This window comes from Procambarus clarkii, chromosome 5, assembly GCF_040958095.1.
Source record: "Procambarus clarkii isolate CNS0578487 chromosome 5, FALCON_Pclarkii_2.0, whole genome shotgun sequence".
Lineage (NCBI taxonomy): Eukaryota > Metazoa > Arthropoda > Malacostraca > Decapoda > Cambaridae > Procambarus > Procambarus clarkii.
Window position 1 is genome coordinate 11,604,240 of NC_091154.1, and position 25,919 is coordinate 11,630,158.

Sequence of the window (25,919 nt, forward strand, 5' to 3'; positions counted from 1 at the left end):
CGGCATTTGCCTCGCCCTTGGGGCCAGCTGGGGCTTGGGGCCCTTGTTTGGCCCTGGGTAGGGATTGGTATTGTGCTGGTTAGGGCGTCAAGGTGTTGCGCAGCCTGCCACCTAAGCGGCGGCCGGTTTCTGTTGCCTCTGGAGACGGTGTACTTTTGCGGGGTTTTTCTTTTGTTTTTCATTTTCTTGCCTGGTGGGGGTCTGCCTAAGGTGGTTATAGTTCCACTGGTAGTGTTTGGCGGCCCTCTGCTAGGCCCCCGTGCTTGTACACGTCTCAGGGGTTTTCAGTGCTATAATCTACCCTCTTGTTATGTTTGGGTTTCTTAACCGGTTAGCAACACCTTGCCCGGGCTTCCCGTAGTTGTTACCCTACGGGCCCTGGAAACCCCTGTCTGGGCTCGGGGGACCATTGAATGTGTCTTCCGGGTTCCAACCCGTCTTGTACGGGATCGTTGGTTGCTGTTCCCTTGTCTCCGGGTGACAGTCGCCAATTTTACCTCCGTCATGCTGCCTGTTGGGTCACTGACACCTTGACCCGGAGTCTTGCGAGAGATTCTCTGCTTGTTCTCCAGTACTCTCCTGATGTTATTACTGTTCAGAGTATGGCGGCATCCATGTTGCAAGCTAGGTTAGGTTGCTGCAACATGCTAGGTTGGTTTCCCACTCGAATGCCCCGTGGCCGCCCCGTTTGGTTAGGTGTTGCTCGCCCCTTTCTCTCCATGTTCCCGGCTCCGGACCGTCTGCGGGTTTCGGGGTCGGGGCGGGGTTTAGTTGCGGCAGAGACTCGGCGGTTTTCGGGGGCTGCCCCGTTCGGGTGGGGGACGGAAGTTTGAGCCTGTGCCTCCTGCCAAGGCTTCTGGGTCTTACCAGCGGCCCTTTCTTGTTGCCTTTCCCATGGGCTCTTGCTTTTCTTTAAGGGCGGAGGGCTTGGAGGACGGCTCTGCCCCGGGGCCTCTGTTGTTGGTTCCCAGGGCTGTGGGGGTTGCCTGCTAGCAGTTCTGGGGCGGTTTTGCCCCTTCAGGGGTTTTTCTGCTGTTGGGCAGCGTTTTTCGCCCTTCCAGTCTGCTAGCTTCCCACATTTGCTGGCGTGTTTTTGTGTATTTAGCGTCAGTCACAGCCCCTGCTGGCGGCCATTTTCGTCTGCCGGTTTCACGGCGTGGCCACCAGGGCGGCGTTGCGGTTTGTTTACATGCGTCTGGGTGTGCGAGCGAGCGTCTCTGGTGAGTTTTCAAAAAATTTTCATTGGGACCGTTTTCCCAGGGCGTTCTGCTGGGGTCTGTGCTTTGCCTTTTAGTGGTGTTCTCCGCCGGCAAATGTGGTGGTTTGGGCTCCCCCTGGTTCGATTCTGGGTTCCTTTGGGTTCCTTGGTTTCGTTCTGGAGGTTTCTTCCTCTTGGGCCCCCTTTTGTGGGTTCAGGGGACTTTGTTTCCTCGTGTGACCCGGTTCTGCCTTTTGGGGTTCCGGGGTCTTCCTGGCTTGCAGACTTGTGTGAGGAGTCGCCACATTACTTCCTAGTGCTTTCCCGTTCCCATTCTGACACACACACACAAAAAAAAAAAAAAAAAAAAAAAAAAAAAAAAAAAAAAAAAAAATCTGTGGCTCTTTTGGGTACTCAGTTTCCACCTGTGTCCCCTAGTGCGTGTGCCCCTTGTGTTACATAGCCTGTCCTTATCAACCCTGTCGATTCCCTTGGGTGTCTTGAATGTGGTGATCAGGTCTCCCCTCACTTCATCTTCCAGCGACGTGTGGTTTCATTCCCGTTGTCTCTCCTCATGACTTCGGTAGTGTACTTTTTCTTTCTGAAGGGGTTCTGTTCCCTTCTCTGTTGACTGGGCGCTGGGGGAGCAGCTTGCTCTGTTGCCTCTCGCTTGGTCCCGCTGTTGGTGGGCGCTTTGGGTTGTCTTCCGGCCTCTGCTGGCGTCGGAGGACGGCTTCTCCCCCTTGGGGGGGGTTCAGAGCTGGCGGGGTGGGCTTCTTCCCCTGCGCTTCGTCATTTCCTCTTCGTGGGTGCGTGGGGCGTGGTCGATCCGCCCCATCCTTCTGGGCTTCCCGTCTGCTCTTTGCAGTCATGAGCTTTTCCAGTCTGCAGTTCTTCTGGACTATTTCAGTCTGCGCCCTGGATCCTCTGCCCTCCTCGGAGGACTGTTGTCTCCTGTTCGGATTCTGTTAGGGCCTGGTGCATGGATGGTGGACCTGGACCTCCAGGTCACTTCTTGGCACGTTCCTCTCCAGTTTTTCTGGGGCTAGCACGGTTGGTAATTACCTATGTGTACTTACCTAAGTGTAGTTACAGGATGAGGGCTACTCTCGTGGTGTCCCGTCTTCCCAGCACTCTTTGTCATATAATGCTTTGATTATAATTGTCATATTGTCATATAATGATTGTCATATGTCATAATATGTCTTCATATGATTGTCATATAATGCTTTGGTGGTGGGGCTTCAGGTTTGCTGTTTTTATTGCCTTCCCTATTTTGTAAAGGGCACTTTGTATACTCTTTGCATCTTTACCGGATCTTAGTGCCCTGTCTGCGTCTGAGATTCGGTGTCTGGCCTACCTCGACGACTGGCTGGAGTGGGCTCCCAGTCAGTCCGCTTGTCTGCTCGCCAGGGGATGGTTCTTTCCAGATCGCTGGGTTTGGTTTCCTGGTGATCTGGAGGTTTTACCTTCTGTTTCCGTCCCGGGTTCGGACCTGGGCCTTGTTTCAGGCTCTTGGGCCCCTCATTGTCTTCCCTCCAGAAGTGTTACTGCCGCTGTGGTCCCGCCTTTGGCTGTTCAGGAGGGGGTCCCGGGTTGCTCAGCGGTTGCTTGGGCGGTTGTGCGGGAGTCTGCACTTCGGCGTGCTTGTCTGCCCACGGAGTCGGGTTTGGCTCCGGCGTCGGTTGGTTCCTACGGAGACTCCCCTTCCGCCTCTTGCATTCCTTGGGTTCCTCTGGGGATCTGGTGTTGGTGCTGCGTCACCAGCTTCCTCTTTGGGATTTTCGGGGTTCCGTGCCTTGGCACCTCCCCGAGCCTTCGCTCGATGTGTTCACGGACGGGTCGTCTCTCGGCTGGGGCTTTGTGACCAGTGCTCACCAGGTCGGCCGAGGTTGATGGAGTCTGTCTGTTCGTCGGGCTCACAGCCCGGTTCAGGTGTTCATGGCTGTCTGGTTTGCGCTTCGGAGGGTTTGGGTCACTAGGTACTCTACCATTCAGCTCTGTTTGGACTGTTCTCTGGTGGTTCTTGCCGGAACCGCAGGGGGTTTGGTTAACCGTGTGGATCGTGTCCGGGGTGTGTCCTGCGTCCTGGTGGACAGCTGTCTCGGTTCATTCCTCTTCGTGGGTTGGCCAGTCGTCGCCGATTCGTTTTGTTGGCTCTGTTGGGCTTATGGACTCCTGGCCATGGACGTCTTCGGGTCGGCGTGGTCTAGGCGTCGCCCGTTTTGTGGCGCCCTTCCCACCTGCGAGGACTTCACGGTGGAGGCTTTCGGCAGGCCTGGTCGAGGTGGGGGGTACCTGTCCCTCTTCTCCCGGTCCAGCTGTTGCTTCAGGTTCTGGCTCGGTTGCAGCCCATTCCCACGAGAACAGTCCTTATGGTTCCATGGTGGCCGGCCCGGCCTTCTTTTCAGACGCTGCTTGATAGGTGTCCGTTCCCGGGGCGTTTTTCCTGAGGCTTCGCCTCTTTCAGCAGGCCGAATCGGTCCTGTCCGTGACTGGTTCGGCCTTCTCTTTGGCACTTCGCGTCTGGTATTTTGACGCAGGTATCACCCTCTCTATGGTGTTCAGGTGGCTTTGTTGACGGTGTCCCACCTGCGAGCTTCGTCTTGGAGACAGTATGACGTTTATTACGTTTTCTCGCGTTTTGTTTCCCCTCCGGCCTGCTCATGAGTCGCCTGAGCCATCCTGGTCCTTGTTCAGGGTGCCTTCTTCTCTTCCCCTCAGTTTGTGGTAGCCCCTTCGGTTTCAGTTTCCTCCTCTTTGGTACTGGTGGTAGCTTTATTGGTGTGCAGCCTTTCTCTGTCCTGGCGACGGTCGAGACGGCTGCTTTCCGGAGGGGTTCTTGGGGTATTGGTACTTGTTTGGTTTGGCCGGGGGGTGCGTCCTGTGTTGTCCGGTTGTGCTTTTTGCTGTTGTCGGCGTACCGTGCCTGGGGATGCGCTGTGGTTGATCCGGTTCCTTCGTTCCCTGTTTTCAGGGCTCGGGTCTCCCAGGTCGTCCGCAGTGTTTTCCTTCTTCCTGCGGTCTGTCTTTGCGCCCGTGCTGTTCAGACGTTTGCAGCATTTGCTGCTGTGTTGGTGACGTCTCGGGCTCGTTTCGGGCGCAGGGATTTGGGGGTCGCACAGGTTTTTGGCCGCCCATCCATATGTGCGTCTATTCTTGGGCGTTCTTGTTGCCTTGGGTCGCAGGTTTGCGACCGGTTGTCTTGGCTTTGCGTTGCAGAGTTTGTGGCGGCCGCCTCCCGGGTTAGCCCTTTCTTTTCCTTCTCTTTGGGTATGAAGCTCCAGGGAGCCGTAGGGGCTCCCCACAGAAAACCAGCGTTGAATGTAATGAAACGCCATTTTCTGGGTGAGCCCCGGAGGCTCCCTGGAAACCCTCCCTCCCACCGGTCGGCGGTTTTTTCGCGTTGGTTGAAGCTTAGCTTCCGAACTGGAGCTTGGCAGCCGGCGCGGTAGGTCCGGGGCTCCCCCCTCCCCCTCCCGGGGTGGGGAGGGCTGCGCGGACGATCGGCGCGGCAGTAAAGTGTGATGTTTGCTTGTTTGCTTGTTTCCTTGGGATTGTAGGGAGTTTTCTACCTCTCTGTTCGGTTTTTGTTGTAGTTTCTTACCATGTGGGGTTTGTTTTGTTACGCCTACCTTTCTGGGTGCCTAACCCCGGTCAATGGCAGATAAGGAAAACCCCCAACCATATGGGGTTTTCCAGGGCCATTGCTCCCTGAAACCTCTCTGAAGGGGCCAGGTTCTGGCGCTGGTCCCTGGTAGGTCTGAACTCCTTAGCTAATGTCCCGGTCTAACATAACATACATTAGCCCGATAAGCTCCAGGGAGCCTCCGGGGCTCACCCAGAAAATGGCGTTTCATTACATTCAACGCTGGTTTTTTTAAATACAATTCATAAAGTGGTCATGCAAACCATATGGAATATTAATTTTCCGTCTGATGTTTATTAGGTACATCATACTGTACCTCATAGGAAGCAGAAACTGCATAGTGATCACTAACCAAGTGATTTACCAATGAACATTCCATATTGTTTTGCACAAGGTTTCTACCCATTACATAATAAAGTCTGCCTCCCAATAAATGAGTTTGGGTATCCGTAGTATACACAGTTAATCTGTTATCATAAATATATTTGATAAATTTGCATCCATTATCGTTGTTAATACTGTTTCCCAGCGTAATATATGTCTAGCATTAAAATCTCCCATGTATATTGTCCCATGATTGTCTAGATCTGGGAGCAATGTTACATTGAGTTTCTGGCTTCTGGCATATACGTTGAGGAATGAGAAGTGGCCTGCTGTAGTTTGTACATGAAAGTGATGGTACTGTGTGTGTACATTGTGTGATGTGCTCACAAGAATGTGCGGTAAATCACTTCTGACGTATGTTAGTAGGTCTGTGGCGTTACTGTTAGTATAGGATGCATACCCTCTGATCTTTGGTGGGCATTTTGTTTATCATGTTGGATGTGTAGGGCTCCTGTATAGCAATTATACTATGTTACTGGTAACATGTGCAATCAGATCATTCAGTCTTTTGTTGATGCTACGAATCTTCAACTGAGAAACCTAATGGTCCTTGTGTCAGCAGCAGCCATCGTCTTGGTGTTCCTCCCTGGGACTGGTGGTCCCATTGTTGTCCTTGTCCCGCTTCCACAATGTGTTAATTAGTGACTCTACGGCCGTCAGTAAAGAGCCGCACCAACCTGGTGTTTAGTTTCTTCAGTAACACCTGGTGATGTCATCAGTCTCTTGATCATTGAAGAACTCGGGATGGCCTGTGAGTGAATGTTCTCTGTAGGTTTCATGGCATAAGCACTGTCACACAGAATATTATCATTTTCACTCTGGTACTTGACTTGAACACTTTCGTTAAGTTTGTTAATCATATATGCTGGTGCGCGTCGACTTCCTTCTCCAGTTAATGTTTCTGTGTCACTATCACTGCTGTCATCACCGAGTTGACTGACGATGTCGCCGCCACCGCCTCAGTTGTCGCTCTCATCTCTGCCGTCGCTGCCACCGCCTCAGTTGTCGCTCTCATCTCTGCCGTCGCTGCCACCGCCTCAGTTGTCGCTCTCATCTCTGCCGTCGCTGCCACCGCCCTCACCACCACCGCAGGTACCTTTACCAGCGAGGGCCAAGGCTGTGACACAGTAGTGTGGAGGCAGCTGTATCTTTTGTGAAGGAGCCCGACGTAGCGTCTATAATTTTGGCCATTTCTGCTACCTGTACTTGCAAGGCTGCCAACTTTCCTTCAGCTGTTGTCTCACTCTGTTGTGTGTTGTCAGGAGCGTTGCTGGTACTGTCACAGCTGTGGGATGGGTCAACAGTAGTAGAGCAGGCATCAGTAGGCGCTTGTTGAGTCTCGGGCACTTGCTTCCTTGTGCCAAGGGAGGCTGGCCGTTTGGTACAATCCTAGTGCCAGATGGTTACTCCTTCCGTACCACATCTGAAACACTTTAATGGCGGTTTAGATGGAGCCACAGTTTCAGGTTGTTGCCCTGCTTCTGTTACAGTGGTAGGTACTGTTGCTCCTGTTCTGGCATTCTTTGGTCTCAGGTCTTCTTATACCGACAGTCCTTCAGTGTGTGATCACCGGAACAGAGAGCAAACTTGGATGTGGGGCATATTATAGTCGTGGGTTGGTTGTGTTGTCGTCGTTGATCCTTCTCTACGGACAACCCAACCCACAACTCGGTAGAGTGTTTATACTAGATCACCCTTGGCACTTCTGGCTCTTGGAGAGGGGCTCAACGTCACACGTTTAGGGGATGCGGCTCCAACACTTAGCCTCGTTGTCACGTGCACACACCCACTCGAGCCGCTGTGACTCCCCACTCTCTCCTTAGGTAATAAGATCTCCTCAATCCCCCTTTGTTTTTGACTTACTAGTATTACCTCCTACCCTGTCCACAGCAGTGGTTCTTGGTTCTTTCTCTCTCTCTCTCTCTCTCTCCTTCTTTACTACCTCCTGGGAAGCCTCACTAGGACAAGGGCAAATACCAGCAAATTGGGATACATTTACTGGACAAAGCACATACACGATACATACACACATATAATAATAATGAATCCTATACTCTATAATATCACAATCAGGTTGCTCTCCAACACAACCAGAACTCTACCATCAGCTTATCAAGTGGTATCCTATCTCCTGGTTCACCACCTGATACTATCAACCTCCTCAAGTTGATCAAGTCTACATACACTGTTGCACCATCAGCAAGATAATACATATATAGAAAATCAGGATTTGAATGCAATAACATATATCAGTACAAATGTTCATTGATACACAACAATGATCAATCGATCACTCTATCAGTCCTAGAACGCCATACATCTGTAGATAATCCACCCTACGGCTGTAACTCTAAACTTCAGTATAAAACACTCCTTGACATCAGAATACCATCAATCACTCACCTCTCACTGCGTCTTGCACGCCACTGATAACCAAACACTATCAACTCCCTACAAGTAATCCACCAGTACTTCCCTTCCACCTCTGGAAGTTCACTACCCTAATATCTTTAGGTTCTTCCGGGCTTCACTACCAGGATCCTCTGCAGCTCCTCCAGGCTGCTATCATGAAGTTTCCTTGAGCAACTACGGTGCTTCACCCTTCTGCTAGGGTCCTCCACAGCTCTCCTGGCTGCTACACCATGAAGTTCTCTCGAGCAACTATGGTGCTTCACCACCTCTACAGAAGCACGTGACACTCCTCTTCACTGCTGCTTCTCCTCACAGCTCGAGGTCCTCTGCTCCACTACCTTGGAGTCTCATCAGCTACTTCATCTGCTGGCTTCGAAGTTCTCAGCAACTTCTTCCCCAAAGAACAAACCTGCAACCCATCGACACTCCAATAAAATTGTTTCCCCTTTAACACATAAACAAAAATAATCACACAATATGTTTGTTTCCAACCTCTATCTGTCCTCTATATACAGTGAGAGTGGACTCCCCCGTTTTGGGCGGGTCCATACTCCACCTCGCCTGGCGGCGGTCCTCACTCGCTGGGAGGGTCTTCCTCCGTCAGGAGCCAGGCTCCCTCAGTCGCCCGCCAGCGCTCAGAGGGGATGGACGTCGCTCCGTGTTCCTCCCTCTCCACTCTCTTATTTCAGGCCTTCTGCCTTATTAAAACATGTCTAACTTATAAATAAACATCGCTACTGTCGCTGGGCACACGACCAACTACAAGCAATCACTATGAACTGGCGTATATCGTGCTTACCACAGATCGACTGGTCGAGGGCGCTTCTTCCTCTGACGAGGCTTGGTCTGGGCGCTCCACGGCCCACAATAATGCCTCCGGGCGGCTTAATATTCACTAATTATCGCCCACGACTTGAGACCACACGTCCCCAGCTCGATTCCACAGCTGGTACGTCTGCACACTTCTCTTCTCTTCGAGATATATCACTAGGGGTTCCCTTCTGACGGGAGCTCAAACGGAGCGCGGCTTCCCCATGCGATGTCTGGCACTCAAGTGAGGTCAAGGTCCTCCGGAAGCGAGCCTCACGCCTCCAGCAAAATGTCCACTTCTCCTAGCCAGTCATTTATCTGTTTTCTTCTTCATTGCCCATAATCTCAAACTGTTATACATATCCAAGCAACTATTTTACATATGCGTTATCACCTCAATATATGCTAGACCTTCTAATCAGGTCAGGCTTGATGAATAACTCTCAAGGAGGGAGACTCGTTTCTCCTGTAGGCTGAGATCATAACAGGCACCAGCAGTACTTAGCTATGTGGCCACTGCCACAGCACTTGTAACACTCCACAGGGTCTGGCTCCCACGCCCTGAACGTGCTGGGGCGAGTATACAACCCACCAAACCAATACTTGTCAGGTGGCATTTCAGTCTTCTTCCAGACTATGACTATTTGATCAATAGGCTTTCCATTCTTGTTCAATCTTCTTGCTTTGTGTACCCTCGTCCAGTTCATAGGCCCAGTCCAGTGGATACCCGTGACTGTATCTGTAGGTATTCATCCATCTTGTTTCTTGATAGATTATCTAGAAGAGAGAGCTTTACATCACCTATTTTCCCTTGTAGAAGAGCATCCACAACATGCCGTTTCTCTCTTGAAACGTACACATATGGGGAGTTGACATGTGGACATGGCACGTCTGCATGGGTACCAGGTGGGTACACCTCGCTCAGTTTCTTGCTTCACACAATCCTGTCCGCCACACTCGTGCCTTTAGGGAAGGTCAGACGTGTGTACTCGCTCCTTGGTGCTATTGGAGGTTGTCCACCTTGTTGCTCACCAGGCTTTTGTTTCCCTTGTTTCCTTCTCTGGTTTTTACGTAACACCTCCACAAACCCATCACTGGGTGGTGGGGTGAGTGTCACTGGTCATGGTGGGGGAGAGCCCTGATGGTCCGGCAGCTGCATCTTCCATATTTGTTCTTCAGGCGACGTTAATTGAAGTAATTTTGCCCGATACCTGGCTATAATAATTTATAATCATTTGATGATGATTAGCACGATAAATAGCAGAGCAGGCAGCATGCCTTTACCAGTCATCAGCGCCAACAGTCATAAACCTGATCTTAGGGGTAGAGTGCTCTCAGTGGGTCCCAGTAGGACTAACAGCCGAGGTTTAAGTATGCCATAGGAGAATGGTCCTTACAGCACAGTACAATAGGGCCTGGACTGCCACCCTAGGTGACCACCTGTCTCTTGGGTAAACAGGTGGTGGGGTGGGGCTGTGGTTTGTGCTGGCCTCCACCCCTCACATACACACACACTGGTGCAGATGTGGGCTTGGGTGCCACAGATTTGAGTCAATTGTACAACTGTTCTGTGTTAAAAATAAGGTGAGGTTCCTGAAAGGCCAAAATGTATATATTGTGCTCACTCTACTGTTCCTACCTATAGGCTCAGAGCTGCCTAGGAATGTTGGCTCTGAGACTAACTAATCCTATTTAAGAGTTTTGCCATCCTCACACACAAGCTCGACATTTCTCTAATAAATCCTATTAAGGCACTGCCGGCAAGGTTCACTTTGCTTGTTATTGTGTGTGAGGGACGCTAAGGCGGGGCACAGTGAGTGAGCATTATTGATAAGAGATCATATTCAATGTCTGAGGGTGCTATGGAGAGGAGTGCCTGACCCCTCACGTCTGCTCTGCCCAGAGGCTGGGAACAGACTGTGCCACAATAGATTGTGGTCCTTATGGCTTCCTGTCCCTGTCAAGGCTATTAGAGAGGGTGGCCCTCAGGTCTCAGGTCTTCCTGTCCCCATCAAAGTCACTAGAGATAGTGGCCTACAGGTAAATTCAGGTATATTCCAGTTTACAGCCTTAAGGTTATCTTGAGATGATTTTGGGGCTTAATGTCCCTGCGGGCTGGTCCTCGACCAGGCCTCCTTTTTGTTACACACCCCCAGGAACCAGCCTGTGGCAGCTTTCTCAACTCCCGGGTTCCTATTTACTACTAGGTAACAGGGGCATCAAGGTGAAAAAAACTCTGCCCATTTGTTTCTGCCTCCTCCTGGGATCGAACCCGGAACCTCAAGACTACGAATCTGAAGCGCTGTCCACTCAGCTGCGAGGGCCCCCTCTGAAGGTAGAGGATGTCTTGCCCCGTGTAGGGCACTGTTTACTAGACTCGAGATCTCTTCTAGAGGAACTAACGGATCTGCCAAACATGTGCTGTGCAGCCAGTCATTTCAATTCAATGAGAATCTGCTAATAGAAAACAGAATATTATGTCAATTCTGTGAGCCACTATGATTTTTATTGTATCATTTCTGGGGTAGAGCCCCTTGTGTCTTCCAGAAGCTACAATGCTGATATAGTGGCAAACTACTAGGTGCCATCAGTCATGGCATTCTTTTAGGCCTACTGGGGGACCATGAGTCAGGACGTGGCCTGCTCTAAATAGATACGTAGAGCAGTGACTCGATGATAAAATTGTCTGTGAATTTTAATCATGACTGCCACAACCAGGGAAGCGCCCAGCGAAAAGTCAGCGGAACAGAACAGATCATTGCTGATTATAAGAAATATTGATACCTCATAATCACTAAAAGCACATGCCCAACAGTGTAAATGAATGATTGAAAATTCATGAAACTAGTGCTAGCACCCACTTTCTGAGTGCTAGCTCAGAAAGTTGTTACATCTTATTTAAATGTTGAAGCAACATCGTAGTTTCGTCGTGCAGTGGGTGTCACATCTTTACTTACTGTCTACTTATATATACAGTATCTCAAAAAGAAGATGGCTCATTAATGAAGTGAAAAATATAATGAATACATACAAAATTCCAGCCATTACACCATTCATGAAATGAAAATGATGATGTTTAGGACTTTCCCGGACACCTATCCAGTCAGGATATTTCAAGAGTGGGAGGAGGAGTCACCTTCATCTTCACCTTCAGGAAAAGGCTTAGATGGATTACGAGAAGTTTCAAATCCTGGGATCCCATCACGATGGTTGTACTATTTAAATCACTGGTGCTGTTCTGTCTTGAGTACTGCTCAATACTCACTTTTCCCTTCAGAGCAGGAGAGAGATTGCTGAAATAGAGGGAATACAGAGAACATACACAGCATACATAGACACGATAAAGCACCTAAACTGTTGGGATCGTCTCAAAGCTCTTTTATACTCCCTAGAAAGCAGATGAGTGGCATCAAATAATAGACACGTAGAGAATACTGAAAGGCCAGGTCTCAAATCTACACAGTAAAATAACAACATACTGTACTGGAGTGAACAATATGGAAGGAAATGCAGAATAGAACCAGTGAAGTGCAAGGGTGCCATAGGCACAATCAGTTAACACTGTATAAACATCAGAGGTCCACGGTTGTTCATCATCCTCCCAGCGAGCATAAAAAATGTTGCCTGAACAAACGTGAACATCTTCAAGAGAAAACTGAATAGTTTTCTTAAAAAGTGCCGGACCAGCTGGGCTGTGGTGGATATGTGCCTGCATGCCGCTCCAAGCAACAGCCTAATGGACCAAGCTGTCAGAAGTCAGGGCTTGGGGAGTAGAAAAACTCCCAGAACCCCATCAAGGTACACTCCAGGTACCTCACCTCCCTTACAGTATACCGACTCTCCCTCTTTCTCTCGGCATTGTCATGACTTGTAAAGGTTCCAGGACAGCTCTAGGTACAATCCAAAATGGACCAAAATGTCGTCACCTCTACCTTGTGTGGCATGGGTTATATGTGACCCATCCCACTTAATAAATATATACTGTATAGATAGCCTGTGCATGCATGGTTAGTAGATTTGGATTCCTTTATAAATATATAATTTCTGTACATTATAATGTTTGAATATGCAGATGATCAATCACAATAACATGGCTGAAGAATATATTTGAATATACTTGCTCATCCAGAGACGCATTTCAGGTTACAAAAACGCGACCCAATGATCGAGATGCCAAAATCAAGTTCAGTGAATGTCAGAAAGTGGTCAAGATGATAATGTTCCAGAAGGCGATAGCCGTAGACGACGATAACAAATCTGTCGCACAATCTATAGACTTGGAATCTATGGGTAGGTGTTTTGGGCATTTATTGTGGCATGGTCTCTTCTAATTATGTAATTATGGATGCTACACATAACAAAATCACACTAACCTGATACATGTATGAGAAAATCCTTAGAGCAGTGTGTGTGGAATTGAGTGTGAGCTCAATTCAGCAGTGCAATGTGAGCTCATGTGCTAGGTCACCTCCCCATATGCAAGCATTATCCCCCCTAGACATGCTCACGTTTGTAATGGTTTTGTTTAGGGGCTACACAAGAACCGAGTTCAATTCCTCAAACACCATTTCAAGAGTTTTCCTTCCCCCCCCCCCCCCTTGTAAATACAAATTAGCTAAGGATTGGAAATACCATTCACTTATACAGATGGTGAAACAATAATGTGGCTGAAGACATGATATTATACACAAATCAAGCCTGGCCTCGGGGAGTAGAACATCTCCCAGAACCCCATCAAGTAGGTTTCAAGCAGATATCCAAACTACTCATCAGAAGGTGAAGAAATGATGACTTTTCTGTGGGAGCCCCTACGGCTCCCTGGAGCTTATTGGGCTAATGTATGTTATATTAGACCGGGACATTAGCTAAGGAGTTCAGACCTACCCGGGACCAGCGCCAGAACCTGGCCCCTTGGGAGATGTTTCAGGGAGCAATGGCCCTGGAAAACCCCCTTGTGGTTGGGGTTTTCCTTATCTGCCATCGACTGGGGTCAGGCACCCAGAAAGGTAGGCATAACAAAACAAACCCCACATGGTAAAAAACTAAACAAAAAACCGAACAGAGAGGTAGAAACTCCCTTCAATCCCAAGGAAACAAGCAAACATCACACATCACACTTTACTGCCGCGCCGATCGTCTGTGCAGCCCTCCCCGTCCCAAGAGGGGGAGGGGGGAGCCCCGGACCTACCGCGCCGGCTGCCAAGCTTCAGTTCGAAAGCTAATGTTAACCGGGATAGACGCTTCTCTGGCCTCAGTTTCCTAGGCGGTGTTTGCCTTGTGTGGCATTCACTGCCGTGTGTTGTGTTGTGCGGTGGCCAGGTGTTCCTCATCAGTGTCGGGGCTGCATGTGCTTAGGGGCTTCCTCCCTAAGCGCCCTGTGAGTACTGCCCCTGCGTGACAGGGTTATCTTCCCTGGGGCATTCAGGAACCATTCCTGTAGAGGTTTTTGCTGCTCGGCCTTTGCTTCGCCCTTGGAGCCAGCTGGGGCTTGGGGCCCTTGTTTGGCCTTGGGTAGGGACTGGTGTTGTGCTGGTTAGGGCATTAAGGTGTTGCGTGGCCTGCCACCTAAGCGGCGGCCGGTTCCTGTTGCCTCTGGAGACAGTGTACTTTTGCGGGTTTTTCTTTTGTTTTTATATTCATTTGCCTATTGGGGGTCTGCCTAGTGTGGCTTTAGTTTCACTGGTAGTGTTTGGTGGCCCTCTGCTAGGCCCCCCATGATTGTACACGTTGCAGGGGTTTTCAGTGCTATCCTCTACCCTCTTGTTATTTTTGGGTTTCTTAACCGGTTAGCAACACCTTACCGCTTCCTGTAGCATTCAGCCTACGGGCCCTGGAAACCCCTGTCTGGGCTCGGTGGACCTTTGAATGTGTCTTCCGGGTTCCAACCCGTTTTGTACGGGATCGTTGGTTGCTGTGCCCTTGTCTCCGGGTGACAGTCGCCCCTTTTACCTCCGTCATGCTGCCAGTTGGGTCACTGACACCTTGACCCGGAGTCTTGCGAGAGAGATTCTCTGCTTGTTCTCCAGTACTCTCCTAATGTTATTACTGTTCAGAGTACAGGCGGCATCCGTGTTGCAAGCTAGGTTAGGTTGCTGCAACACGCTAGGTTGGTTTCCCACTCGGATGACCCGAGGCCGCCCCGTTTTGGTTAGGTGCTGTTCGCCCCTTTCCCTCCCTGTTCCCGGCTCCGGACTGTCTGTGGGTTTCGGGGTCGGGCGGGGTTTAGTTGGGGCCGAGACTCGGGCGGTTTTCGGGGGCTGCCCCGTTCGGGTTGGGGGACAGAGGTTATCGAGCCTGTTCCTCCTGCCAAGGCTTCTGGGTCTTACCAGCGGCCGTTTCTTGCTGCCTTTCCCATGGACTCTTCCTTTTCTTTAAGGGCGGAGGGCTTGAAGGACGTCTCTGCCCCAGGGCTTCTCTTGCTGGTTCCCGGGGCTGTGGGGGATGCCTGCTAGCAGTTCTGGGGCGGTTTGCTCCTGCCTGGGTTATCTGCTTTTGGGCGGAGTTTTTCACCCATCCAGTCTGCTTGCTTCCCACTTTTGTTGGCGTGTTTTCATATCTTTGGCGTCAGCCACAGCCCACTGTTCTGGTGGCCATTTTCTTCTGCCGGTTTCGCGGCCTGGCCACCAGGGCAGTGTTGCGGTTTGTTTACATGCGCCTGGGTGTGCGAGCGAGCGTCTTGGGTTAATTTTAAACCCTTTTTCAGGGGTTTTATTCTCCTGTTCTTGTTCTTTGCTTTTCTGATGTTTTCTGCCCGTTTCCTGTTCCTCTGGGAACGTTTTAGGGTTGATTTTATACCGGGTTTTCCATGTTGTCTGTTTTGGATCTGGGCCTTTGGGTTTGGGCTCTGTCCCTGGCTGTTATGCTTGCTCCCACACCTTGTCCCTCGGTTTTCGAACTGTTTTGACCGTTTCCCTGGGGGTTCTGTCTGGGGGCTGTGCTTTGCCTTTCTGTGGTGTATCTTCGCCGGCAAATGTGGTGGTTTGGGCTCCCCCTGGTTCGATTCCGGGCTCCTTTGGGTTTTTTGGTTTCGTTCCGGAGGTTTCTTCCTCTTGGGGCCCCTTTGTGGGTTCAGGGGGCTTTGTTTCCTCGTGTGTGACCTAGTTCTGCTTTCTGGAGTTCCGGGGTCTTCCTGGCTTGCAGACTGATCTTTTGGGTCTTGGCACGTGTTGTGGTCGTGCTGGGACTTTGAGGTTTTGTTGTTGAGGTGGGCCTTTTGATGCAGTTTTGTGCCTTCTTTGCCTGGCCGGTGTGGTGCTCTCTGCCCACTGGTCGGCGACTGGTACTTTTCTTTTCACATGTGTGTAATTACCTAAGTAATTACCTAAGTGTAGTTACAGGATGAGAGCTACGCTCGTGGTGTCCCGTTGAGCGTAGCTCTCGTCCTGTAACTACACTTAGGTAATTACGTAGGTAATTACACACACGTGAAAAGAAAATTACAAGCCGCCGACCAGTGGGCAGAGAGCACCACGCCGGCCAGGCAAAGAAGGCACAAAACTGCATTAAAAGGCCCACCTCGACAACAAAACCTCAAAGTCCCAGCATGACCACAACACGTGCCAAGACCCAAAAGATCAGTCTGCAAGCCAGGAAGACCTGGCTTGTGTGTGTGTGTGTGTGTACACGTGTGCATGTGTACACTGTGTGTGTGCACATGTGTATGTGCATACACCGTGTGTGTAACATACCTTGTGTGTATTTGTATATGTATGTGTATATACATCTGTATACATGTGTATATGTGTATGTGTATTTTTTTTTCTTTCGGAAGGGGCTCTGTTCCCTTCTCTGTTGACGGGGCGCTGGGGGAGCAGCCTGCTCTGTTGACTCTCGCATGGTCTCACAGTTAGTGGGCACTTTTGGTTTTCTTCCGGCCTCTGGTGGCTGCGGTGAATGGCTTCTCCCCCTTTGGGGGGTTCAGGGCTGGTGGGATGGGCTTCTTCCCCTGCGCTTCGTCATGTCATCTTAGTGGGTGCGTTGGACGTGGTCGATCCGCCCCATCCTTCTGGGGTTCCCGTTTGCTCTTTACAGACATGGGCCTGTCGAATCTGTGGTTCTTCTGGACTTCTTCAGTCTGCGCCCTGGATTCTATGCCCTCATCGGAGGACTGTTGTCTCCTGTCCGGCTTCTGTTGGGCCGGGTGCCTGGATGGTGGCCCTGGACCTTCAGGTCAGTTCTTGGCACGTTCCTCTCCAGTTTTCCGGTACTGGCTCAGTTGGTGGTGGGGCTTCAGGCTTGCTGCTTTTGTTGCCTTCCCTATTTTGTAATTGGCACTTGGTGTATTTTACATCTTTACCAGATCTTGGTGCCCCGACTGAGTCTGTTTGGGATTCGGTGTCTGGCCTACCTCGACGACTGGCTGGTGTGGGCTCCCAGTCGGTCGTCTTGTCTGCTCGCCAGGGGTGTGGTTCGTTCCAGATTGCCGGGTTTGGCTTCCTGGTGATCTGGAGGCCATTCCATCTGTTTCCGTCCCGTGTTCGAACCTGGCTGGGCCTTGTTTAGGGCTCTTGGGCCACTCCTTGTCTTTCCCTCCAGAAGTGTTGCTGCGGCTGTGGTCTCGCCTTCGGCTGTTCATGAGGGGGTCCCAGGTTGCTCGAGCAGTTGTGCGGGAGTCTGAACTTCGACATGCTGGTCTGCCCGTGGGGTCAGGTTTGGCTTCGGCATCTGTTTAGTTCCTTCGGAGACTCCCCTTCCGCCTCTCTTGCAATCGTTGGGTTCGTTCCTCCGGGGATCTTGTGTTGGTGCTGCGTCACCAGCTTCCTCTTTGGGGTTTTCGGGGTTCCGTGCCTTGGCACCTCCCCGAGCCTTTGCTCGATGTGTTCACGGAAGGGTCATCTCTCGGCTGGGGCTTTGTGACCAGTGCTCACCACGTCGACCGGGGATGGTGGGGTCTGTCTGTCTGTCGGGCTCACAGCACGGTTCGGGAGTTCGTGGCTGTCTGGTTTGCGTTTCGGAGGGTTTGGTTAACTCGGTGCTCTACCATTCAGCTCCATTCGGCCTGTTCCCTGGCGATTCTTGCCGGAACCACAGGGTTTCTTTTAGGTGTTGACCTTTGGGGTGGGTTCCTTAGAGTGGCTCGTTTGCTGGACTCGGGGTTTGGCTCGCCGTGAGGTTCATGTCTGGGGTGTGTCCTGCATCCTGGCGGACAGCTGTCTCGGTTCATTCCTCTGTTCGCGGATTGGCCAGTCATTGCTGACTCGTTTCGTTGGCTCTGCCAGACGTATGGACTCCTGGCCATGGACGTCTTCGAGTTGGAGTGGTCTAGGCGTCTCCCATTTTATGTGGCGCTCGTACCCACCTGCGAGGCGTTCACGGTGGATTCTTTTTGGCAGGACTGGTCAAGGTGGGGGTACCTGTTCCTCTTCTCCCGGTCCAGCTGTTGCTTCAGGTTCTGGCTCGATTGGAGCCCATTCCCACGAGAGTAGTCCTTATGGTTCCTTGGTGGCCGGCCCAGCTTTATTTTCAGACGCTGCTTGATAGGTGTCCAAACCCGGGGCGTTTTCCCGCTGCTCCCCCTCTTTCAGCAGGTCGGATCAGTCCTGTACGTGACTGCTTCGGCCTTTTCCTCAGCTCTTTGCGTCTGGTATTTTGATGCGGGTATCACCATCTCTGTGGTGATCAGGTGCCTTTGTTGACGGTGTCCCACCTGCGAGCTTTGTCTCGGCAACAGTATGACGTTCCTGGTGTTTCTATGCACTTTTTCTTGCTCTTCGTAGCTTGTCTTCTCTTTCGCATCGGGTTGTGTTGTCCTGTCTTGGGTTTTCAGGACAACAGTCAATTGATGTTTCTTACTGTCGCCTCGTTTTGTGCGGCACTGGCAGAGCCGCTCCGGCTTGCATTCGGGGTGGACGTCACATCTGCCCCATGTCGTCCGCTTTCTCGTGTTTTGTTTCACCTCCCACCTGCTCATGCGTCGCCTGAACCGTACTGGTCCTTGATCAGGGTGCCTTATCTTCTCAGTTTGTGGTAGCCCCTTTGGTTCAGGTTTCTGCTCTTTGGTACTGGTGGTAGGTTTGTACGTTTGCAGCCTTTCTCCGTCCTGGCGACGGTCGAGATGGCTGTTTTCCGGAGGGGTTCTTGGGTTATTGATGCTCGATTGGTTTGGCCGGGGGTGCGTCCTGTGTTGTCCGGTTGCGCTTTTTGCTGTTACCTGCGTACTGTGTCTGGAGATGCGCTTTGGGTTGATCCGGTTCCCCTCATTCCCTGTTTCAGGGCTCGGATCTCCCAGGTCGTCCGCAGAGATTTTCAGTCTTCCAGCCTGCGGTCTGTCCTTGCGCCCGTGCTGTTCGGACGTTTGCAGCTTTTGCTGCTGTGTTGGTGACGTCTAGGGCTCATTTTGGGGGCAGGGATTTGAGGGTCGCACAGGTTCCTGGCCGCCCATTCTTTATGCGCGTCTGCTCCTGTGCGTTCTTGTTGCCTTGGGTCGCAGGTTGCAGCCTGTTGTCTTGGCTTCGCGTTGCGGAGTTTGTGGCGGCCGCCTTTTGGGTCAGCCCTTTCTTTTCCTTCTCTTTGGGTATGAAGCTCCAGGGATCCGTAGGGGCTCCCCACAGAAAACCAGCGTTGAATGTAATGGAATGCCATTTTCTGGTGAGCCCCGGAGGCTACCTGGCAACCCTCCCTCCCACCGTTCGGCGTATTTTTCGCGTTGGTTGAAGCTTAGCTTCCGAACTGATGCTAGGCAGCCAGCGAGGAAGGTCCGGGGCTCCCCTCCTCCCCCTCTCGGGGCGGGAAGGGCTGCGTGGACGATCGGCGTGGCAGTACAGTAAAGTGTGTTGTTTGCTTGTTTCCTTGGGATTGTAGGGAGTTTCTACCTCTCTGTTCATTTTTTTTTTTAGTTTTTTACCATGTGAGGTTTGTCTTGTTATGCCTACCTTTCTGGGTGCCTGACCCCGGTCGATGGCAGATAAGGAAAACCCCAACCACAAGGGAATTTCCAGGGCCATTGCTCCCTGAAACCTCTCCCAAGGGGCCAGATTCTGGCGCTGGTCCCTGGTAGGTCTGAACTCCATAGCTAATGTCCCGGTCTAATATAACATACATTAGCCCGATAAGCTCCAGGGAGCCTCTGGGGCTCACCCAAAAAATGGCATTTCATTACATTCAACAAAACGTGCAAACGTCTGGTTTTTTGGTTAATAAACATGAAAGTAATTATTATATACCATACCATGGGTCCCAAGAGAGTCAGTGGTAAGGTTCAACCTAAGCAATCACATGTGAGGATGACCATAGAAGAAAAACAAGAAAGCATTCATTAACATGAAAATGATCCATGGATTGGTGAACTAGCTAGGCAGTACAACAAATCTTCAGGGGAGGAGGAGGAGGCAGTAGAGGATGTCCCTTCCTCATTAATTAAGAAAATGTGTGCAGTATGGGAAGAACTGCAAAGTTTTGCTGTAAAGACTTGCCCAGATAAAACTTTAGTCGCCTGTTGCATTGACCGTATTAACCACCATACTGCGCGGAGTTTATTGTGAAATTTCCCCGGTGCGCATGAAATAAAGTGTTCTCAAAAAATTCTTTTTTCTGTGTAAAATGATAAATTCCCTTCCCTGAACATGTTTATGTAAAATTAAATACCAAATTCCACTTACTTTGGCTGTGAAGACGTGGACAAGGTGCGCTGTGACGTCGTCAGGGCCTGGTTGCCCGTGGGTGAATCGCCCAGAAATGGTCGCCGGGCCATTCAAGCACCAGGTGTTGCCACAAATATATTTTCAATTATTTGTTTTATGTATTTCCAATGCGGTTTTATTTGTTTTTCTGGGGGGAGCCCCTACGGCTCCCCGGAGCTATCCATGGCTGATATGGATATCCTAACTATTTTGCATCAGTCGATGTGGGTGGAGTTCTAGGCCTACCGGGGACCACGAGCCAGAACCTGGCCCCCTCAGAGAGGCACAGGGAGCAATGACCCATAGAATTGCACATGTGATTTGGAGCATTCTATATCTGTCATCGACCGGGACAGGCACCCAGAAAGGTAAGCGCCACAAAACAAACCCCTATTCTGGTTAACAACAAAAATCGACAAACGAGTGGACAGGACTCCCCAGGAAAACGAACTAACAAGCATGACGTCACGCGAGCCGCGCCACATATCTGCGCAGCTCCCCCCTCCCCGGGAGGGGGAAGGGGGAGCCCCAGACCCCCGCGCCGGCGATCCCCGCCCCAGTTCCTCGGCTGATGGGATAGTGCACGGTCGTGTGGCTCCAGCTCCGGTCTTGTCTCAGTGCTGTGACTTGTTTTCAGTGCTGCTCTTACGGTGGTCGTGTGAGCTGGGAGTAGTATTCTCAGGTACTCGGGCTGCATGTGCTTAGGGTCACCTTCCCTGAGTGCCCTTTAAGTACCGCCCTTGGGGCTTGGGGTTGCCTTCCACAAGTCACCTTGGGTCTACCTCTGTTGGCTTTTCGCTGCTTGGCTTTTGGCCGCCCCGAGTGTTTGGGGGTTTTCCTACCTTGTTTGCCTTGGGGTAAGTGGTAGTTATAGCACTGGTGGGGCGCAGGGTACTGCGTAGCTAATTTTTACCTATGACAGCGGCCGGCTCTGTTTCCTCTGGGTACGTTGTCCACTTGTGTGGTTTTTCTTTTATATTTGTTTTTGCCTGGTAGGGGGGTCTGCCTTGTGTTCCCCCCCCCCCTTATATTAGGGTCGTTTGTGTGGTGGCACCCCATGCTTCGCCCTCACGGGTGGACACGTCCTGTGGGTTCAGCTTTAGCAGTTTGCTTGGTAGTTTGGGGTGCCGGTTAGCAGTGCCCTGCCTGGGATAACCCTTAGCAGACCCAGTCTAGGGGCCCTGGGAAACCCCCTGGGGGCTCTCGGGTCCGATTGTGGAGACCCTTGCGTCCCCTCTCGCTTTGTGCGAGTTGAGGGTTGCTCTGTCCCTTTGTCTCTGGGTGACTCTCCTTGTTTTTGCCTCCATCATGCTGCCTGTTGGGTCGGTGACACATTCGACCCCGAGTCCTGCGAGCTTTGTTGCTTGTTCGTGACAACATTCACCCAGTCTGCTGATGAATTCCCGTGGGTGCAGGCAGCTCGCGCGTTGCAGGGTAGGATGTTGCAACGCGCTCTGGTTTGTCGCTTCCCCGGACGCCCCGATGCTGCCCCGCTTGTGTAGGGACCCAGACTTGGGGGTTTTGGTCGCTTCGGCCTTGGTTCCTTCCACGCCCCCCCTTGTTTTTCCCCCTCCTGCTTCCAGCCCCTTCGCAGGCTTCGGGGTCGGGGCGGGGTTAGAGGTTCTGAGACTTGGGCAGTTTCGGGGGTTGCCCCGTCCGGGGTAGCTGCGGAGGCATTCGAGTCGGTTCCTCCGGCCGATGCTCCGGGGTTTTGACCAGTGGGCCCCATTCTCTTCCAGCTATCTCGGCTGCACCGGCTTTTTCTTGTGGGGCCGGGGCTTTGGAGGTCGACTCGGCCCCGGGGCCTGGTGTAGAGGCTCCTGGGGTTGGGGAGGAGCGGCCTTGGGGGCTTTGGGCTCCATTGCGCCCCGCCTGGATTTCTGTCCTTCTGAGTGGGGCTTACTGTTGCAAGGAGTGGGGTTTTCTTTTCCCCCCTCTGCGTACGATTTGGGCTTGGGTTCTGCTCCTCCCCCCCCAGGTTCGGTTCCATGACCCCTGTGGTTTCTTCGGTTCTGTCTTCTGGAGGTTTTCGGCTACCCGCATCTCTTCGCCTGCGGTGCAGTTGGCCTTTGCGGCTTACCTCCTGCGTGTCCCGGAGTTTGCCTCCATGCTGGTTCCTTCTGTTCTGGACAGGTTGGGCTGCTTTTAGCTGTTTGGGCTCCTTTTAGCCATTTGGGCTCCTTGTAGCAGTTTGAGCTCCTTGTAGTCGTTTGGGCTTGTCGCCAGTTGGGCTCCTTGTAGCCGGTTGGGCTACTTCTCGCCTTGTTGGGCTACTTTTCTTTCGTGTCTTGCGCATGCGCCGTGGGAGTTTGTTTTGGTTCTGGGCAGTGTGTACGCGTGTTGGTGTTCTGCATCCAATTTCTCTTAGGGGGGGGGGGGGCTTTGCCTCTCGCTCTTTTCTTTCTCCAATCCATTCCCCGTTGCTTTGGGGGTGTTCTGGAGTGCCGCTGTGGGGAAGTCACGAGGTTTTTCCCTGCATTTTAGGGTGGGGAGCCTCCTTTGCCGCTCCCCTCCTCCTCTCCAGCATGGGCGCCCTGGCCGCCTCCGGCGGCTACGTTCTCATAGGCTTGCGTCATGGCCCTTCAGCGCCTATGTTCTGCAGGTGAGTTGGTGCGGTCTGGCGTCTCCTTTGTCCTGACGCTGTTTTTTGTTTTTGGAAGTAGGAATGGGTGTACATACGTACTTGAGAACGTGGACCGTACCAACCGAGGTGCCTACTGCAGAGCTATTGGCCCATACAGGGCAGCTCTTGTTCTCACCACCTGATTCCTTCCTCGGTTCACGGGTGACTGCGGGTGGCCTCTTGGCCCTTCCGAGGCGGCTCCTGCCTGTACTCCTCCTACCTCTCTCCTATGCTTGTCTAACCTTGCTTGAGTTCGGGGCCCCGCCTCCACCTTGTTCCACGGTGCAACGGTGGGGGTGCCTGTTCGGTGGTACGTTTTCCTGTGTCGAGAGTGTTTTGTGCTCGCCTCCTTGTGCTTGCAGGATTGGGTTCTGGCTCTTTGGTTCCGCCTCTTCCCTGTTGTTCGCCTGACGAGCGGATTCTGTGCTTCATGGGCGCTCTCGTCTCTGCTCTTGGGGTTGTGTATGGAGAAGAGATTAGAATCGCCTTGAGGCTCTCAATGGCTTCCTGGCGATGTTCATCCCACAACAGTGTCACACCCTTCCTCGAAAGATTTGTCAGGGGGGGGCGGCGATAGATGAAAAGTTAGGGACAAACTTACGGTAGAAACCAGCCAAGCCAAGGAAACGCAAGATGTCCTTCCTGGTGGCTGGTGTAGGGTACTGGACGATTGCCTCTACCTTGCTGGCCTTTGGCGCAATCCATCCTCCTCCCACCTTGTGACCTAAAAAGATGACAGAGGTTTTGGCAAACTCAGATTTGTGCAGGTTGACTACCAACCCTGACTGGAGCATGGCCTCGAAGAAGTCCTCTATGTGACATAGATGGTCCTGCCAATTTACATCATATATTAATACGTCATCGATGTAGACCAAGGTGTTTTCTACGTCACGCAACACAATACTCATCAGTCTCTGGAAGGTGGACGCTGCGTTTTTTATCCCAAACGGCATCACCTGACATTCAAACAGGCCGTCGGGAGTCACGAACGCAGAGATGGGTTTGGCCCTCTCTGTGAGGGGAACTTGCCAATAGCCCTTAAATAGGTCAAACTTAGTCAGGTAGTTAGCTTTGCCTATGGCATCGAGACATTCCTCTACTCTGTGGAGAGGATAGGTATCAGCTACTGTGACCTTATTCACCTGGCGATAATCAATACAGAAACGGTATCTCTTACCAGGTTTGGGCACTAGTAGTACCGGGGATGACCATGGGCTCGTGCTTGGGGCTATCAGATGGTGTTGTAACATATATTCCACCTCATTCTTCACCACCTTTTTCTTCAGGGGATTGAGTCGGTAGGGGTGTTGCTTTATAGGTTTGACTCCGTCATCCAGCGCAACATCATGCTGTAGGACAGATGTTAGTCCTGGTACATCTCTGAAGATCGTCTTGTATCTCCGGATCATTTTCAGCAATGATGGTTGATCTCCTCCGGTCACATGTGTCAATTTTGCCTGCAAATTACCTAAAATCTCTGAGTTAGTTAGTACATTCTCATCCTCCTCAATGTCATCTTTAGTTATCACCATGGTTATTGGGAGCATATCCTTGCCCTCATATTTTTTCATCATGTTAACATGAACTAAAGTTTCCTTCTTTCTGCGGTCTGGAGTGTTGAGAATGTAATTGTGACTAGTAACCTTTCTTAAGACCTGGTAAGGACCTACAAATTTAGCACTCAAACTTCCGGTCACTGTAGGGAGTACATACCAAGACTAGATCTCCTACTAGAAAATCCCTTTGTTTGGTCCTCTGATCATACCTGCTCTTGGTGGTGGTCTGAGTATTCACTAAGGTTTTCTTTACCACCTCCCAAGCAGAGAACAACCTACCTTTATTAGTAGACAGCCAGTCCACAACGTCTACGTCGGTCTCTTCGTCCAGCCAATGGTCTCGTGCCACTTCCAAGGGACCCCTCACAGAGTGGCCATAAATCACTTCGAATGGGGAGATTCCTAGCGATTCATTAGGCACTGATCTTACCGCAAATAGGAGGTAGGGTAGGTCTTCAACCCACTTACTCTGCCGGTCATAGCAAAATTTCCTAAGCATGCCCTTCAGCGTCTGGTGGAAACGCTCCAAAGCTCCTTGCGACTCGGGATGGTAGGCACTGGATGTAATCTGTCTGATTCCGAGGTCAGCGATCTGTTGGCGAAACGAACAAGATATAAAATTCGATCCCTGATCCTGTCTGAATGGTCTTAGGGAGACCATATTGCGAGAAGAACCAGAGTAGATGTTTTCACCAAGACCTTAGCTGTGATGGTCTTAAGGAGAATCGCTTCTGGGTACCTACTAACCCGATCTAGTATAGTGAGCAAATACTGCATCCCTGACTTAGAAGGCGGAAGCGGGCCTACTATATCCAGAATGAGGTGCTCAAAGGACTCGCCTATGGAAGGGATAGGGCGTAAAGGAGCTTTGGGGACAGGCTGGTTTGCTTTCCCTGCCATCTGGCAGGTGTGGCAGGATTTGCAGAAGCGACGTACGTCCTTCTTCATGTGTGGCCAGTAGAAACACTTAGCTAGGCGATGAAAGGTTTTCGAAACCCCACCATGTCCAGCAAATCTATCGGCATGAGCTGTTTCTAACAGCTTAGATTGGAACACGGCATGGGACGACTATCTGCTTACCTACCTCAGTTGACTGGGGGTATTTCAGGTGGACACCTGCGACACAGTACTTCATTCGACAAGACTTACAGGTCACCACCTTTCGTAGGAGACTCTATGGTATTTGCCAACTTTTATACTTGAGGGTCCTTCCTCTGCTCTTCTAGCAGACTGGCTCGAGTCCAGTATTCAGGAACTGGCATCGGGACGGGCAGGTCTGGTGAAGGACCACTCGTAACCTGTGGGATAGGAGGAGAGTCAAACAAAGTATTTAAATCCGATGGTACCTGGAATTGAGCCTGAGACCTTGTTTGCACTACCACAATTGGACTTGTCTCTTCACACACTGGATCTTCTATGACCAGGGGATGGTTAGGTAACAAACTTAGGGCTAAGTCATTGGCCAAGATAATGTCAATTCCTTCTATGGGAAGGCTGTCCACCACAGCTAACTTACACTCGCCTTTGAAGTGTTGGGACTCTAGATGCACCTTTATCAAAGAGGCAACGTACAATGTGGAAGGAAAACCGCCTAGAATTACATTCTGTTTCTCATTCGCTGATGCACCTTCGGGTAATGACTTTTCCAAAATCAGAGACTGGGCAGCTC

At 51.3% G+C, this 25,919-nt stretch overlaps 1 protein-coding gene across 1 annotated transcript in view; it reads left to right on the top strand.

The window, feature by feature from the left end:
• Window positions 1-25,919, top strand: part of PpD3 (protein phosphatase D3) — a 196,834-nt gene that overhangs the window by 38,550 nt on the left and 132,365 nt on the right. Inside the window, exon 3 of the mRNA XM_045751458.2 lies at window positions 12,596-12,743. Within this exon, the coding sequence (XP_045607414.1) occupies window positions 12,596-12,743 (148 nt within the window). The remainder of the gene's footprint in view (window positions 1-12,595; window positions 12,744-25,919) is intronic.